General features: G+C 50.3%; 1 protein-coding gene across 2 annotated transcripts; it reads right to left on the bottom strand.

Annotated features, from left to right (window-relative positions):
- Window positions 1–31: 31 nt before the first annotated feature.
- Window positions 32–15,671, bottom strand: CHUK (component of inhibitor of nuclear factor kappa B kinase complex). 2 transcript variants are annotated; one of them, XM_087967623.1, is made up of 21 exons: window positions 15,481–15,671; window positions 15,292–15,386; window positions 14,845–14,959; window positions 14,545–14,614; window positions 14,197–14,285; window positions 13,493–13,582; window positions 13,264–13,388; window positions 12,359–12,466; window positions 11,747–11,882; window positions 11,132–11,326; window positions 9,544–9,646; window positions 9,024–9,147; window positions 8,457–8,608; window positions 8,019–8,080; window positions 6,994–7,103; window positions 5,664–5,713; window positions 5,030–5,126; window positions 3,726–3,873; window positions 2,205–2,338; window positions 1,326–1,425; window positions 32–772 (listed from the first exon to the last, which is right to left on the bottom strand). In XM_087967623.1, exons 1-21 carry the CDS (start codon window positions 15,535–15,537, stop codon window positions 746–748), a joined length of 2,187 nt encoding a protein of 728 aa, XP_087823749.1. In that variant the 5' UTR covers window positions 15,538–15,671; the 3' UTR covers window positions 32–745. The 2 variants fall into 2 exon arrangements, with proteins under 2 accessions (XP_087823749.1, XP_087823750.1); XM_087967624.1 differs by lacking the exons at window positions 32–772; window positions 1,326–1,425; window positions 2,205–2,338; window positions 3,726–3,873 and having other exon boundaries at window positions 5,587–5,713; window positions 15,481–15,651.
- Between the last annotated feature and the right edge of the window lie 1,641 nt (window positions 15,672–17,312).

The raw sequence follows: 17,312 nt of genomic DNA on the forward strand, positions 1-17,312 counted from the left end.
ATTTTCTAAAAACATAAAAGACTCAAGCTGGTTTCTTGTTGAGATTATTTTATTTGTGACAATTGTAAGCGATTGTTTTTAGGTGGAGGGCAAGTGTCAGATATTTTCATAGTGAAAACAAAAAAACAAATAAATGCTTAATATATTACAAAAATACTCCCAATGTTGTTCATTAGAAATATACTATAATTTCCTCAAGGATCATAGAAAAGAGAACAATTCACAAGGCGTATAATAAACTATATGGAGTCACGAGGCTCTTCTGAGTTTGGTGGTTTGCTTGCAGACATTTCATTACCAAACTAGGCAACGCCATCAGTACTAGAAGAACGTGGGGTTTGCCCAACTAGGTAACATCATAAGTGCATCATTGATGATATTGCCTAATTGGGTAACGAAACGTCTGTTAAGAAAACAGTTCAACCCTGAGCTACATATATTCTCTTCTATTAATACACTATATAACAGATAATTTACTTTACACCTTTCACGCTGTCTGTCTTGGGCACAACGTGATCTTTTTGGGGGGTGGGATTTAATTACAGTGCAGTACGGATCCTGTGACGGAAGACGTTCTACCCTGGCAGATGCTTTGGAGGGAGAAGCAGGGCCATTTCCCCCAAACCTCCAGAACTGGATAAAGATGCAAGTTCTTCTATCTGGGTCCTTCTTTAATTAAAAGAAAAGAGGTATTTTAAGTTAAAAGGCCCCTTTTTGCAAACACGGATGTGCAAGTTCGGATGTGCTAATCCAGCCAACTCCAGTCGAGACTCTGCAAAAGAAAACAGGGCAATAATCTTAAGGGGTCTCTGGGCTGTTATGCAGTAATTGATATAAAATGGACTAAAATTCAAACTCATCGTTGAGGAACAATCTCTGTGTTTTCTTTACTGTTCTACCGTTCTCTTGCTTGCACCTAAGAGGACAGGCCAAATAAAGAGAATTGTGTTTTTCCCTCTGCTGGCCTTATAAAAGGACCGGAGATTGGGAAATTCCCTTTTCAAAATTCCCTTTTACTGACAGGATGGGACTGATCACCCCGTTCCCTGCATCCCACTGAGCTGCAAAATTCTTTCAGAGTCCTGCAAAATTCCTTTGAGGAAACTCATGGAAGATTCTGCACATAAGATCAAGTGGAAGGAAGCATCAAGTGTCTTCCTTAGCCAAATGCTTATGCAAAGTTTTTGCTTGGATATTTTCCATTTTCTTCTTAAAGTAGACGAGTTTCTTTTGCTGAATTAGTGAATAACCCACTTTCCAGGCTGTCTTTTCTTCTTAATAAATGAATTATTTATTACGAGTATCAAAGGGAGCCTTCAACTCACCATCATGCTGCTATTTTGGTCGTGTCTCGCTTCGTGTATCACAGCGCTAAAACTGTCAAGATAGCTTAGATTTTCTTCTAATAAATGTGCAAAATTCAACCTGTCAAGAAAAGAACAAAGATGGCTGCTCTCTATTCCAGCTACTCCTAACAAGAAAGGAAACTATTTAAATGCACGCATCAAAATCAGGAGTTTCTTCTCTTAAGCAGTCATAATTCCAGGTATTTTCTGTTTGGAGGATGAAAAGATATTTTGAGATATGAATTACAATTAGGCCCCAACTTACAACCACAATCATGGTCTTAAATGGTGACCTATTTTCAAACATTTTCTTTTCTCCTTTAAGTTTCAATTTCATGTCATATAAATATTCTACTAGTTGTGCATTCGGAGCACGTGGCTCTTTGGCATTGATAAAAATGAGAGATATTCTATTTGCATGTTGCCTTCTTTGCTAAATCGTTCAGTTAATGAAGTGCTGCATTTCCTGGCAGGAGGGTCAACTGATAGCTTTGAGGCGGGATTTCAGGGAGGGAGGGAAGGAAGGAAGGGAGGGAGGGAGGAAAGGAAGGAAGGGAGGGAGGGAGGAAAGGAGGGAGGGAGGGAGGGAGGGAGGGAGGGAGGGAGGGAAGGAAGGAAGGAAGGAAGGGAGGGAGGGAGGGAAGGGAGGGAGGGAGGGAGGGAGGGAGGGAGGAAGGGAGGGAGGGAAGGAAGGAAGGGAGGGAGGAAAGGAGGGAGGGAGGGAGGGAGAGAGGAAGGAAGGGAAGGAAGGAAGGAAGGAAGGAAGGAAGGAAGGAAGGAAGGAAGGAAGGAAGGAAGGAAGGAAGGAAGGAAGGGAAGGAAGGAAGGAAGGAAAAGGAAGGGAGGCACTTCTCTTACGCATTTCTAGAGGCTTCCACGAAAGGCAACGGCTGCAGCACACTGGCCTGTGTGGTTTGGGAGAGCAAGGCGGGCACAGAGGACGGGACGGGCCCATCCACGCTGGAGCTGGCCGAACGAGTGGAACTTTGAGTCTACAAGGAAAAGGAAGAACAGGAGGCGTTGGAAGAGACATGTGGGCCTTTAGCGGAGTAGCTGCGCCCTGCATTTATCCTCAGTGACTCTGATTGGACGGTGCTGCGAACAGGCCATGAGGAACAGGGTTTGTAGTGGCAGCAGGAAAACTGAGAATAAATGCAAGTGACCTGGAGCTGTCTGGCATTCATCCAACTCTGGACAGCAGCATCCAGAGTAACCTTCCCCACCCACCCACCCACCCACCCTCGGTCAGGAGGGTCACTGGGGCGCCATTTCCTTCTCCTGGACACCCGAGAAGGAAAAACTGTGTAAGCTCCACACTCGGCTGTTGGGACTGCTGGCATCGAAAGGCTGAATGAACTGACCGGGATGAAAGATGGCTGGGTCAGCTCTGCCTTACGAACACGGCCGAAACCGTGGCCGAGGCGAGGCTCTCAAGCCTCAAAACAGCTGCGGGGAAGAGATGAGGGGGGCCAGGACAGCGCAAACCCACTCTCGGTTGGTCCTTAGCAGGCGGTGTTGAGGTGACCAGTGACCAGGGTGGGGCCGTTTGACACCTGAATATCATCAGTCAGCGACACCCGATTTTTCAGATGGGTGGCTTTGTGCTCAAAGGTTTTTGCCCTGCCTGATCAAGGGATATAAAATGGGGTCTTAAGAGGGGCTCAGCCACGCTCTAATCTGTTCCCAGCTTTTCCGGATAATTTTTACAATGAACCCCTGAATTCTGGGGAGAAAATGGGCCTGATATTTCTGAGAGAGAAGACCGTGGGAGGGTCTCTCTGATTAACCACCAGACACAAGTCTGGGCTAGTATTTGAACCCAAATTCCACTTACATGTCAGCAACGTCGGCAAACTAGTAAGGCAAATAAGCAACAAAGCCCCAAATTGACAAATGCGCAGCCATTTAATTTAGCCTTATTATATATTCCTTTTCCTTTCTCTGTGCTGGTCATGGCGGGGGGAAGGGGTTCGGGTTTGCCACACTCCTAAGGGGGAGGAGTGGAGACAGAGAGGGCCAGGTTATTTTTCCTCCCCGTGGGAACAGAAATTGACCCTGCTGAGACCTGGAGGTGGAGATTGATGACATCAGGCAACCTTGATTTACTTCTATTGGGGAATGTGACTTTGGGGGGCTGTTTCTAATTTCCAATATTATGTGGTGTAATTCCGGGTTGTGTCAGATCTGTAATTACAACAGACTTTGCCAATTTGATACTTTCCTAAATAAAAGAAATTTGTTTTTGTAGATGGACTTTGCTCTTTTCTTTTTAAATGGATTTCATCCCTTGGAAACCTGACCCAACGCTTCTTTATAACGTAAACTTGGTGGGTTATACTGGCTGTTCGTCAGGGTGGCCTGGCTGAGCCACATCCTTACGCAAGCGATTTTCAGCAAGTGCCAGATTTCCCTCTGCCTTTTCCCCTGCATTTGCATGACTGAATTGTCAGCCTCCTTGATGCTGTTCAGAGCCACATCGATGCTGGGGAGCAAGTCGATGATCTTCTGTTTGCAGCCCAGCAGTTTGCTGCGGGTCAAAGAGAAAGGAGTTAGTCAGGAGGCCCTTGGCAGCCACACCCTTTCCCTTGGCAGCGGCCCAGGGGATCCAGAGCAAACGGAGGGCAAATTCAGGAATATCTTTAGGGAGGGAGTGACCTCCACCGTAACAGCCAGGGAACGGACACAGCAATTTCTCTAGCTGATCTCCCTTCAACTCCCTTCTTTCCCCCTTGTTTTCACACAAATGTTTTGGCTCAGTGCTTAGCCGTCTTTTCAGTAATAAAAGACTTTCTCAGACTCAGTTTCCCTCCCAGAAACAGGAACCTTTATTGCCAGTCTCTTGAAGAGAAATTAAGCAGGTGTTTAAAAAAAGTTTTTTTGCAGCTTCACGACTAGCGCAGCCCATTTCACTGCTTGCTGGCTTTTTTACCTTTACTGAACATTTTAAAGGAAATACATGATGAATAAATACAAAAGAACACATGAAAAAAAGAATGAGAGACAAAACAATTCAGCTAAGTAAATCAGGAATTAAAATAAGTAAGCGATAGCTTTCTAAAATACCATTAACTCGTAATAAAGAAATAAACCACATTAAGAACCTAAATTCATTATTAAAATTAAGCTAAAATTAGTAACAAAGACAGTTAACACACTATAAATTGAATGATACTGCATACTGTAATAAATTCAGTCTTATCATTTCCAGCAATGCTTTTTTTAAAATGAATTCTCTGTTTTGGCAATCAAATGGAAAATATGCCAAGGATAAAATGTTTTCTAGCCAGTTTCTCCGAGAGGACCAGCTACGGTTGCCTTGCCACCCTGCACGCCCTGCGTTCTCTGGAGACAATTCTGGGCCCTGGACTGCCCACTGCGGGGTTTCAGAGTCAGACTTTTCCAGAGAGGTTTCTTCCTTTGGCAAGAAACGGCAGGTCAATTTAAGGAAGCGTATTTCAAAACTATGAACAAGCTTTGATCAACTAGAAATACACTGGAAAAGTTTGTATCCATATTTTTAGTATTTTTTTAATGAAGAGCAAAGGCAAGAGATGTGATAGAGAGAGAGCAAGCACCAAAGTCCACGTGATGTTCCTGGGACTGTGGTCGTCCCGCTACCTGGGCCCTGAGCAGGACTGGGAAAGGAGAGCTGGGGCGGGCACCAGGTGTGCCTGCCTAATTACCTGAGGTGCCTGAAGAGCTCCTTAAGGACCCAGTCTTGACTCTGGACGGTCTGGACAATGATCCTCACCATCTCCGTGCTGTCACTGTACACATGGTCTGAAAGAGAGATCTCTCCAAATATGGAACTTCCTCCACATACAAAAGGCATTTAGTAATCAGATTTTACCTCAAAAGACCATGTTCAGAAAGGCCGCATACTTTAAATTAGCATTAATAACGAGAATATTTTAACTGTTTGGATACATCAGAAATCCTGGTAAACAGGACTGTAAAATTTTGTTGTCAGCGAACAAGACTTCCCATATTGTACCTTTTACATATTTCCTCAACCCAAAGGGCTCCCGAGAGTGAAAAGGCTCCACATTTAAGGGAACGATGAGGTGTCTGACTAGATACGAGTCAGTATCACCACCGTAGGAACAGCTAGAAATGACCATGCAAGCCTTAGAAACCACTAAAGAAAGAGGCCACATGAAAAAGAGGCAGAAGATTCAGCCCACAAAAAAATTGTTTTGACGAGGTATAGCAAATCTTTCGTGTTCCCTGCTGAGCCCACCTATTCAGGCTCCTTGGCAAAATTATGGCCGCTCTCTCTGCGGGGCCTGTTGCAGCTTCCCTGGGGGAACAGCGTACCTGGAGGCCTCGATTTCAATTGCTTGTAGAGTTCAATGGCTCTCTGTTCCCTGTGGAGAGAGACGGGGCAGCTGTGAGCACGATCCCCTCTCCCTTCCCCTTTGGGGTGAGGGTCCCACAAAGGCCAGGGGCTCATGAGGCGTTGAAACGCAGAGGCCACAAACGGGGACCAGCCTCTGCCAGTGAGAGTGGGAGCTTAGAAGGGTTTACTCTCAATAAAACGGTGGAATATTTGATCTGGTAGATCTTCAAGGGAAGATCTTTATAGTTCTGCTCAGGAACAATAGTGCAATTAGGAGAAGCACCTCTTAAGGCTGGACGATGTTTTGTCTGTAAGCGTTTAGTACGCTCAACTCAGCCAAACTTCTGGCGGGTTTCCCCTCAGACCAACTCGGTGGGTCCCTTAATGGCACCAGGGTGGGCTTTGAACGTTGCAACTCACCCAAAAAAGGAATATGCGGGCACACAGTTCCACCTTTAATTCAAGGATTGTGTTAAAACTACAAATACTGGATCCTTTTTTTAACAGAAATAGTCCTTGAATTACAATGGAGCATGCCCATCTCGGTCATATCTCGTGACAGTTGTAAATCGGGTCACCGAGGAAAATGACCTGATTTTTATGACCTATTTTGCGGTGGTGATTAAATGACCACTACGTGGGCCAATTTTGCTGAAACTCAGAAATAAATGCCAGTTTTGGCAAAACTGTTCATGAAACACACTTAGGACATGAAACACTGCAAATGGCAGAATCGCCAAGGGCTCGAAGTGGGTGGGCGGCTGTTGGAACTTGGAATCCGGTCATAGGTCTTTCTCCCCCCTCCCCCACCCACCAGGGAGGTCTGTGGTCATCTCCAACAACCGCCAAGCAACTGGTCACAAGTTGATGAAGAAGGGAGCTCTGCCTTCCAGCTTTCCAATTGGGGTCCATGGCCCTGAGGGCCATTCCCCCCGTCTCTCGGCCGTCCATCAGATGACCCCCAGCCTCTCTGCCCCCGGGTCTCGGCCTCTCGCTCCCAAGAGTCAAGCGGAGAAGACCGGCAACATGGAACTGCCCCATACCTCCCCGCACGAGAGGCAGGGGATTATGGGGGCAGAGTTTGCGGGTGACTCTGGTCAGAGGAGATGCCGAGTGGCCAAATGAAGAGATCAACGTTTTCCGTCTCCAGCTGCCTCTTGGTCGGTACATTTACTTATAACATTTTGGGGCCCATGCAACATTTATTAGCCAGGGTGCGATTAAGGATGCTCCGTAGAGCATAAGTAACAATCACAAGGCCTCCTCCTGCTAAGTCAGTGGCGCAATCAGAAAAGTTTGGTTTCTTACAGATTTTCCATTACATCGTTTTGACGTCGCACATGGAGGCTTCTCTGCAGCTCCACAATTTCGGTGTGCAGCGCCATGATCTGCTCATCCAGGGAGCCGATATCCGCCACCTGCAAAGGAGAAATGAAATTCCCTCTCTCTGATAGACTGAAGATAACCTCTTTTTTTTTCTGCACCGAATAATCACCTAACTGGAAGTCTCTTCTCGTCGGACAGAATAAAAGGATTTGCTGCAGGGCATCTCCTTCCCTCCAGAGTTTCTATTGAAGCTGGAGGGTTATTTGCTGGAGATGCCCTGGAGCTACCTTTCCCAACCCTGGCCACTTTGAGAGGGATGGACTTCAACTCCCAGAATGCCTGCCCGGAGAATTCTGGGAGTTGAAGTCCACGGATCTTAATTATTGCTAAGGTAGAGAAATATCCACACCAAGTAGACGGTAGCGCCAGATGGCCCATATTTTGAATAATAAACAGTAAAAATGGAAAAGATTTGAATGTTCTCAATTTAAGAAACCTTGGAAAAACAGAACATTTTCCTCAGGGACTCAAGGATGTTAGGCCTGAGTTACGGGGAATGTGCTTCTGAATACCATGTTCACAGAGAGACAATGAGAATTTTCCTCTCCATCCGGAACGGCAATGGCTGAGCACACTCTGAATTAGACAGCTTTATTTGAGGATCATCTCGCTATCAGCGGTAATGAAGCGCAGAACAAGGCAGGGGTGCTTAATTTCTATTAGCTCCCTTTTCTTTCCCTACACGTGAGAGGCTGTCTCAGAATTAAAAATCTATGTTTGACAAACAGTAACAATAAACGTGAGTTAAAAGCCATGCATTCCTCTTTGGATAACGGAAAGTTTTCCATGACTTTCCTCTCTTTATTTTTAATTATTTAATGTCCATTAATTTCCTATTTTTTCTATATACAGATAAGGTGCTATCTCAGAATTAATGAGGACGACGGGGACAAGAACAATAAAAGTAATAGGTGTAAAAGAACACACTTTGGGTTCGACCCATATACCTTTTCGCAGAGCGAGGCTTTTTCTTCCATGTCTTTCCAAGCTTTTAGCATTTTCTCTGAGGCTTAAAGAAATACACTGGAGTTAATTTAAAGATACCACATTCTCTGAAAACGAGCAACGCTTCTTTTGAAACAAAATGCTTCAGAAGAATTTAGCTATACTGATGAATTTTGAAAATTTAACGTATTATGTACATTTCAGACAAGAAAGAGGTAGAAAACCAGGGACTGGGGGTCCGGACTGAGGAAACGGATAGGTAGGATACAGATGTTAAGAGGAGGAACTGGTGGATAACAGCGTTTCAGGTCTAACATTCTGACTGATCCCGATAACACGCAAGAGAGAAGCTGGGGGTGTGAGAGAGGAGTGAGCTTGAGCGGGCGGCACCCCCAAAAGTTGATCCAGGTGTTGGGGCCATCGCTGGCCCAAAGGCTTACAGATTCCATAGGTCATTTGGTCGCTGTATCGTTCCAAGTCCAGGTGGATACTTTGCTGGAAGAAATTCAGCTTGGCTTTCAGTTGCTGCGATGCTGAGATCATGTTGTTTTTCCTGTTGGTTAAATTGGTGTTGTACCTCAGAAGACTCAGCCTAGAGATTGGGACAAAGAGAAGTTTGCATTAATCTCTGTCATAACTACACATCCACACATACCTGGATAGAGAGTCCTGGTGGCGCAGAATTGCAGGCTAACTCTGCCCACAGCCAGCAGTTTGATCCTGACCGGCTCAAGTTAACTCAGCCTTCCGTCCTTCCAAGGTGGATAAAACGAGGACCCAGATTGTTGGAGGGCAAGAGGCTGACTCTGGAAAGCGCTTAGAGAGGGCTGGAAAGCACTGGGAAGCGGCACAGAAGTCTGCTACCTGGGATTCCCCAATGGACGCCCCTACCTACCACTGGGGGCCACAGGAAGGAGCGGAAGGGCTGCTAATTGGACCCCACAGCCCTGCGTCGTCCAAGCTCTTCCCACCACTGCGCTTCTTCCTCGGGGGGCCCTGGGACTTACATGGCTGCCCTCTGGCCCTGGAAGAGGCGGCTGTAGTCGTCCTTCAGGCCGATGACGTAGTGCACAGCTTCTGCCCAGATCTTCCGGAGCTGGAAAACGGGCAGCTGAATTTTGCTGTCCTTTACTGAGAGGGGGAAAAAATGGCCCTCCTTATTAGTCTATTAAGAACTGGAAGTCATAAAAAGGGACAGGAGGGAGGGAGGGGAAACACTGAAGAACGTTCGTGACGGAACCAAAGCTGACACAATCCCTGCTTATTAATGAGTCTCAAACATGACACAATTCTGCAACTTTGAATTCAATATTTACAATTTGCACAATTGTTTAGAAATTCTAAGGAAACGATGAATGGGGCAGGAGCAGAAGCTTGAACATTCTTCTGACTGATCTAATGCTAGTATTTTTTATACTTTGATATTTTAATAAGGCCTCAAAGGTGATTGCAAAATATTTTTCCTAAATATGTTGTAGCCGAATCTTAGAATAACTAATAATTATTACTAAACTGAGACAAACTTACCAATATAATTTACAGAGTCAGAAAGTGTCCTCGAAGCGAAAGGGCCTTCATAGGTAGTTTTGCTTTTATCAAATAAATATACCATGTAGCTATCCCAGCCTTTCTGGTAAAGAGGAGAAATTATTAAGTCAAAATATTTCCTTGCAAACCTTCAGAAAGTACCAATAATCCAGTAATAACATGCAAGAATAAATGAATCAACTCATACATATATGATATACACACAGTCACGGGGTGAAAAATTCTGTAGCAATTTATTTTACAAGTCTTAAAAAAAGGAGCTGGAAGAAACTAGTTCTGATCTAGGCAAATTATATAAAACGATTAACAAGCCTTTCCATTTCTTGCACTAAGTGGTGCTAAGATGCCTTCTGCCTCTGCAAACACGAACTTATTCTGCCAAAACGAAGGAAGTTTGAGCTGACAAGGATCTCTGCGAGGTCCAGTCTGTTCTCTCTTAGGCCACAAAAATAATGCCGTATCTGCTTTTCTGAACAGCTTAGCTTGGATGGCAAGCCCAGCCAGTCCCTCCCAACACAGACCGCTGAGCTGAGCTGCCGGTTCCCCCAGCCCTTCGGCCTTTCTTGAGGAGAGAATCAATAAGGGAAACCACAGGGGGTTAGTCAAACAAACGAACAAAAGCATCTTTGGGGAAATGCCGGGAGGGAGCCGGGGCAATTGTGCCACACAGCTTTCCCCTGAAGGCAGCGGGGCGGGGAGTCCGGCTGCCTTAACAGCTCTGGGAAGCAGGGGAGGCATTCTACCGGTCCGGCCCGGTTCAGACGAACTGATAGTAAAAAACAGCCACCAGTTCAGCCTAACCGGTATTTTCCCCGCTTCCCAACGATCAGCTGTTCTGACAATCAGCTGTGCAGGGATTCCCCTCGCGGTCTTAGTGCTTTGCCCAGGAGGCCAAAAAATGGAGCGAGGGAGGTGCGGGAAAGAAGCCTCGCCCACCCAGCCCCATGGCCACGCCCACTTAGCCACGCCCACAGAACTGGGAGTAAAAATATTTGCATCCCACCCCTGCTGGGAAGCTCCCGAATCTGCCAGGGCACCAAATTATCCTTCACCGCTCTGGTCTATGGCCAACTTCCATTTTTCCTCTCATTTTTTTCCAACTATCAACTCTCTGGATTTCTACCTGCCGTTGGTCCTTGAGTGTTTTGGCTTCCTTCAGTAGAAGTTCTGACTGCTTATTATTTCACAACAGGATGTGAGTCCTGAAGATGTAATTGAGAAATGCCTCAAACCAGTAAGAAAATAGGTCCAGTGTCTTGACTCAACTTTCACACAGTGTAAAGTTTACTCCTTCGTATTATGCTGGTGCTTCTAAAGTATTAAACATTGCAGCCTTTTTTGTCTTGCAAAAACGGAATTGAAGAAAAGGATGTGTCTTACCAGAGCTGTTTATCAAAAGCCTTGCAGAAAACAACACAGGTGACAGCAATTTCCATTTCCATAAATCGGAATTTATGGAAATTTGTGACACAAATTCTTATATTCTGCCTGACTGCTATGAACAATCAAATCAAAGATGTGCCAATAAGAGACCTATTTGAGGCCAGAATTCGAGGAGGACTCTTACTACGCCATCGATGACACACTGGGAGGCTGGTTTCCGGGGGTCCAGACAGCTTCCCATCTCCAGGAGCAGCTCCTGGTTTCCCAAGCTGATTCCGGTGTCGGATTCAATTCGAACTTGCAGGGAGTGAAGGCTTTCCTCTGGGAGCAGAGAATACGACAGGATCTTGGCAGACGTCATATTTAAGATGTGGACAATCTGAAAGAAAACCCGCAAAGAAACAGCAAAGTACTTTGAAAAAGTTCCCTTCTGAAGATTTTTTTCCACCAGTCCCCCGTGAATTTAGGAGAGACAGGTTTAAGGTGCTCAAAATAAAAAAATAAAAAAGGGAGGGGGGGAGTACAGCATGATCAAAGCAGTGAGGGTGGGTTTTTTTTTGCAACAGCTAGTTTCTTGCCCAAATTTCTAATCACGTTACTGTTATTTCCAAAACAAAAGTGTACTGGGAAAAGGGTTTTTATTTCTTTCCTCTCTCTGAGAAAGAGCGAATATTTTGTCTTGATGTTACCAGCAGCTCTGAATATTTTGAGATTCAATCAAAGAAGCAAACGAACACTTATGAAGCGACTGCACTCCTAGTTCATCTTTTTAATGGAAACGTGCGGTCCACCCACTGACCTTCAGACTCAACAGTTGTTCCATGACTTGAAAACACCTGTAGCTGTTCGTGTTCGGGTCCACTCCGCCTCCCCTTTGCTGGGGGTCCCAGGTCAGCATCATCTGAAGCCAGGGCTCCACGCTCTCCACAATTGTGCTGAGCCACAAGACGGAAGGGAAACGTGAGCCCACCATCGTGCTGCCCCACTCTGGGGCCTGGCTACCCGAGGGGCCACCAGCCTCTCGTAGCCTCTGTTGTGGGAATTTGATCTGGCAGGATGGATGCACCCCATCCCCCAGGTCGCTTTGATGGAACCACCTGCTGGGCCCTGCAAAGTCCTTTTCCCTGCTGCTCGACCTTCTGGAAGGAGCCCCCCCCCTTGGAAATCGGAATACCCCCCCCACCAGCCCCCGGTGCGGATTCAAAGGACAGGAGGACTTGGTTCTTCCCCCCAGGTGAGGGAGGGTGCTTCCCTCTGTTCACATGAGGAAGGAAGGAAGGAAGGAAGGAAGGAAGGAAGGAAGGAAGGAAGGAAGGAAGGAAGGAAGGAAGGAAGGAAGGAAGGAAGGAAGGAAGGTTTAGTGCAGAAAAGCATTCTACCAATTAGGGAGAAAGGATAGAATGAATGTTACCTGCACAAGCTGTTTGGAGTTGGCAAATAAGCACTAAACTTGACTTCCCCTGTCATCTCTTCCCATGCAAAAATGCACTTGGGGTCTTTCCTTTTGATTTTCTCATGCCTGCGGGGAAAAGAGCAAGAAGGATGGAGATCAAGGACTAGAAAGTAACAAGTCAATCGGCTGATTCCCATATACAATTTAAAAATATATTTTATAAAGAAGAGAGAAGAGAGAGAGAGAAAAACTGGGTTGGAACCGGGACAGGAAGGGGTCAGGGTCCCTCGACCTACAGTTTAACCCTCCCCGCCAACTTCAGGTGTGCACTTCAGGACAGGCGTCCATTTAATCCTGGGTCGGCTGATACGCCTCGCGGGGGCATCTGCTCCCAACCAGGAGGAAGAAGCGGGTGGAAGGAGGAGTCCAGAGGTGACCAGGGTTCTCCTTCATTCCATTCACGGCAGGGAAGAGGAACGGGGGGGAAGCTACGTCAGGTCGGCAAGCGACACACACAACTGAACGGGGAGGGAATGTTCCAGAAACCAGAAATAAAATTCGAATCATCTGAGTGCAAGTCCCTTGTGCCGAATTGCAGGGACCGGTCCACAGAGTTACCAGCGGTCAAGATGGACTTGAAGGCAGCAACAACATCCACAGCGTCTCCTCGGTGTCTCCATCCCTCCGTGCCTCTAGGGGCCTGGAGCCCCGGGGTGAACTCAGAGGGATTCCCCTCCAAGGAGCAGAGCTCAGCCCTTCCCGGGTCTGCAGCTGACGGACTCTTTCCCGGCTGGCTCTCCCCTCCCCCAGGGCCTTGAAAGAGGTGGGGGGCCGCCTGAGGCCCCCATCTAGGCAGGGAGGCCAAAGCGGCTCTTTGGCGAAAGCCAAAGCCCCCCAGCGTCCCCGGAGGCAGGGAGACCCACCAGGCGAAGGGCTGCTGGTTGTGCAGGAACGGCCTGAACCCCGTGATGCACTCGAAGACGACTGTCCCCAGGCTCCAGAAGTCCACCGTCTTGCTGTAGGGGCTGTTCTCAAAGAGTTCGGGGGCCTGGGAGGAAGCAGCAGAGGTTGGGGTGGAAGTCGGCCTTCGGGGTCCCCCCCCCGCAGCCAGGAACAGAACCCCATGGGCGGCCACCGGGGTCCAAGGCTCACCAAGTACTGCAGGGTCCCCACGAAGGACGTGCACAGGCTCCCTTGGTCCAGGTCCTTGGCGTATCCCAGGTCGATGATCTTGTAGATGACCTGGCCAGGAAATCACATGGCAGGTCCTGGTTCCACCTAAACCTCTTCACGGTTGCACCCTTTTTGGAACTGAGGGAGGGGGGGTTTCCTCCATTTCCCCCCCAGCTGAGCCTCTGAAATGGGGGAGGGGCCGGGAGAGCCCCCGCTTTGACGGGGGGGGGGAAGAGGAGCAGGACGGCTGAAACGGCTCTTTCGACGCTGCAGAACCAGCTCTCCCAGCCACCCCCTGGGGGTATCCATAGGTTCCCGTTTCCCCCACAACACCACCCTTGTGAGGCGGGATGGGCTGAGAGAGGGAGCGGAGGTTGCCCAAAGTCCCCCAGCCCCCTTTTGTGCCCGAGGCGGGACTAGAACTCAGGGCCTCCTGGTGATTGGCCCAAAGTCCAGGGCATCTTGTGCTTCAAAAGGGCGGGTGAGGAAGATGAGGGAGGGATTCCTCAAGAGGACTAGTGTCATGATGGCACAACTCCCTCTCCTCCTCCTTGCAAGGTCTGCCCGGCAGGTGGGGGGTGGGGGCAGGGAGCCCCCTTCTGGGGCCCATTTCTTGGAAGGGTTGATGGAAAAACCGACCGCAGCCTTCGAAAATAATTGTTGCCACCGAGCGTTTCACTGACCTTCCCGGCTTCATCCTGGAGGACAATATTTTCTGGTTTAAGGTCTCTATGGATGATTCTGTTTTCATGTAAATACTGGATGCCAGACCCTATGGAAATCGGGGGGAAGGCACACATTTAGAAAACCTCTTTCTGCTTTGGCCTTCCTCCTTTCGACAACAGCAGTAAATCCAGAAGATGCCCCGGCCTCTGTCTCCAGGCCCTTCTGGGGTCTCCGTCAATGCAGACCCGCTGTTGATAGGTCCCCAGGGCTGGCGGGCTTTTCGGATGGACTTCGGGGCACAAGGAGAAGGCTGGAAACAAAGCACTTTTCAACCTCTTTATCCTGGCAAAGAACAGCTGACGTACCAACGTCACTCAGCACCGAAAGGACCTGGCTTTCCTTAAGACCGCAGCAATTCTCAGGTGCGTTCAGCAGCTAAAACAGTTCACAATAACAGGAAGATTAACGAGACTCTTCTATTTAACAACCAGTGTGTGTGTGTGTGTGTGTGTGTGTGTGTGTGTCTCAATGGACAAAACACAAGTTACTAGCAAGCTCTGTGCTGGAGAACGGATCTGGGCCAACAAAGAGGGGGAGACTTTGTGGCTTCCTCCAGGGAGCCCGGGAGTGGCAGGCGAGGGTCCCAAGGGCCCGGCCCCTCCTACCTTCCGGAGGTCCCCCCTGGAGCAATACTCCATGGCCAGCAGGGGCACGTCGTTCACCAGGAAGTCCAGGTCTACGGGCAGGTCCTGGGCCTTCACCACGTTCGGGTGGTTCAAGCTGAGGGAAGGAGAGTCGCCTTTGGGGCAGGAAAACTTTCCACCCACACACACACACACACACACACACCCGGGGGAAACGCCGCTCTGGAGGGCAGCCTGGCCTGGTGGTCAAAGCGCCAGTCCTAGTCCTGCCTTAGCCCGAAAGGCTGGCTGGGGGCTTTGGGCCAGTGTCCCCCTCCCCTCTCGGCCCACCCACCCCTCCCCATGTGGGGGGAGGAGGAAGGTGCGCAGGTGTGCCCCCCGACCTGTGAAAACAATCCAGGTGCAAAGCAACCAGGACGAGGCTCCCTCCTTGGGGGAACCCCCGTCCCCGCCTCCCCCGCGGCCCACCTGCGCAGGATCTGCAGCTCGTGGCGCCAGCGCTCCTGGTGCCGGGCGCTCAGCTCCAGCCGGCAGGCCTTCACCGCCAGCCGGGCGCCGGACTCCTGCGGGGGAGAGGACGGGGAGGAGGGCGCGGCGTTAGGGCGGGCCCGGGACCCCCTCCCCGGAGAGCCCCCCCAGCGCCCCCCCGCCACCCACCCGGTGCTGGTAGAGGGAGACGTTGCCGAAGCCGCCGGCGCCCAGCCGCTCCCGCATCTCCCAGGGCCCGCAGGTGGGGAGCCCGGACAGCCGCCCCGCAGCGCCACCGCCGCGCCCGCCGGCAGCCGCTCCATGCCCGCCCGGGACCGCCGCCGCCGCCGCCGCTCCTCCTCTTCCGGGGCTCGCCCGGCGCCGCGCCCGCCTCCCCGGCAGAGGCTCCTCCGGGCGCAGAGCAGGAAGGGGCGGAGGAGACCGGGGCCCAAGAGAGCCCCCCCGCGCAGATGGCCTTTGGGGGTCCCTTTGGGAAGCCCGCCCCCGGCGGCTGCCTCTCCTGCTTGAGCGGGGGCTGGACTAGAGGACCTCCAAGGTCCCTTCCAGCTCGGTTCCGTTCCGTTCTCTCCCGGGGACTCTGCCGCGGCCCGCCGGCCCTTCTCCCTGCCCGCCCGGAGCCTCCGCGGGGGGCGGGGGGTTCTGCCCCGAGGCTGAAGCGTTGCGGCCGCCCGTCCCCGCAGGGCCGGCGAACAAGCGGCGCCTCTGCCCGGGCAAAGGGCCCCGCGGAGACCCCGGGCAGGGCGAGAAGCCCCGGACGCTCTTGGGGACGCGGCTTCCCTCCGAAAGGACTGAAGGCGAAAAAGAGCCCGAGCTTTTTTCCCCCCTCCGCCACGCAAACTCGGCTTTTCCGGTGGCTTGTAACGCGGTTCACACGTAACGCAGACGGCGAGTCCCGCTGCCCGCCCTTCGTGCTGGAAGGGCGCCACCTGGCGGCCTTGGGCGTCCAGTCAAGCTCTCCAGTCCGCCCTTTGCGCCGGTGGCCCAGCTGCTTCCCCGGGCAGAGGCGGGCAGCGCCGGGTCCCCTGGCCTTTCTCCCAGCGGCGGCCTCCCCTTGTGCCTCTCCTGGGGGAAAGGCCCGGAAGCGCCTCGTCCTAATGGTTCTCACAGGAAATTTCTCCTTATTCCTGGGTTGCTTCTCTCCTTGATGAGTTTCTGTCCGTGGCTTCTTGTCCTGCCCTCGGGGGCTCTTTGGAGAATAGCTTGACTCCCTGAGATATTGGAAGGCTGCTCTCCTGCCTCCCCTGGTCCTTCTCTTCCCTAGACCAGCCAGGCCCAGTTCCTGCAACCGGTCTTCCTTTGTATGTTTTAGCCTCCAGCCCCCCAATCCTCTTGGCTGCCCTTCTCTGCACTCTTTCCAGAGCCTCCACCTCTTTTCTGTGATGTGACTGGATGCAGCATTCCAAGTGTGGCCGTACGAAGGCCTGACCAAGCGTTATCAACACTTCACCTGTTTGTGCAAGCAAGGATTGCATGAGCGTTTGGGGCTGCTGCCACACTCTGCTAGCAGGCTCATGTCGAAGGGGTCACCCTGGGAGACAGTCTCATTGCCAAACACTCAGACACGGTGCCGTTCTTAAACACAGCAATTTGTTTTGGTGGATGTCTTAATGCCAATGTGTCAGTCATAAAGAAATTGGGACCGAAGCAACAGCTGAAAAGCGCAAGGAGCAGGTCTGGGGTGAGGCAGGCAGGTTTCCAGGGGTGAAAAGGGGGTTGGGAGGAACAAAGGGGGAAAGGAAATGTGGGTCTTTTCCTTCGAAGCTTCTTGTGGGGCTGCCCCTGAGCACCCGAAGGCTGCAGCTGATGCAAGTCCAGGTGTTTCGCCTGCCTGCCTGCCTGCCTTCCCTGGAGGGCTCCCACTGATGCCCTGGCTGCCTGCAACGGCTGGATGCGGATCAAGATGCTGAGATGATCCCCTTTGAGAGGCCCTTTGGGGGACCCCCTCCCGCCTTCACACAATCAGGATGCTGGCTACAATGATACAAAGATCTGCCTCCATC

This window comes from Notechis scutatus, chromosome 5 (genome assembly GCF_049901735.1).
Source record: "Notechis scutatus isolate UNSWTSFEM ecotype Mainland chromosome 5, rNotScu1.2, whole genome shotgun sequence".
NCBI lineage: Eukaryota > Metazoa > Chordata > Lepidosauria > Squamata > Elapidae > Notechis > Notechis scutatus.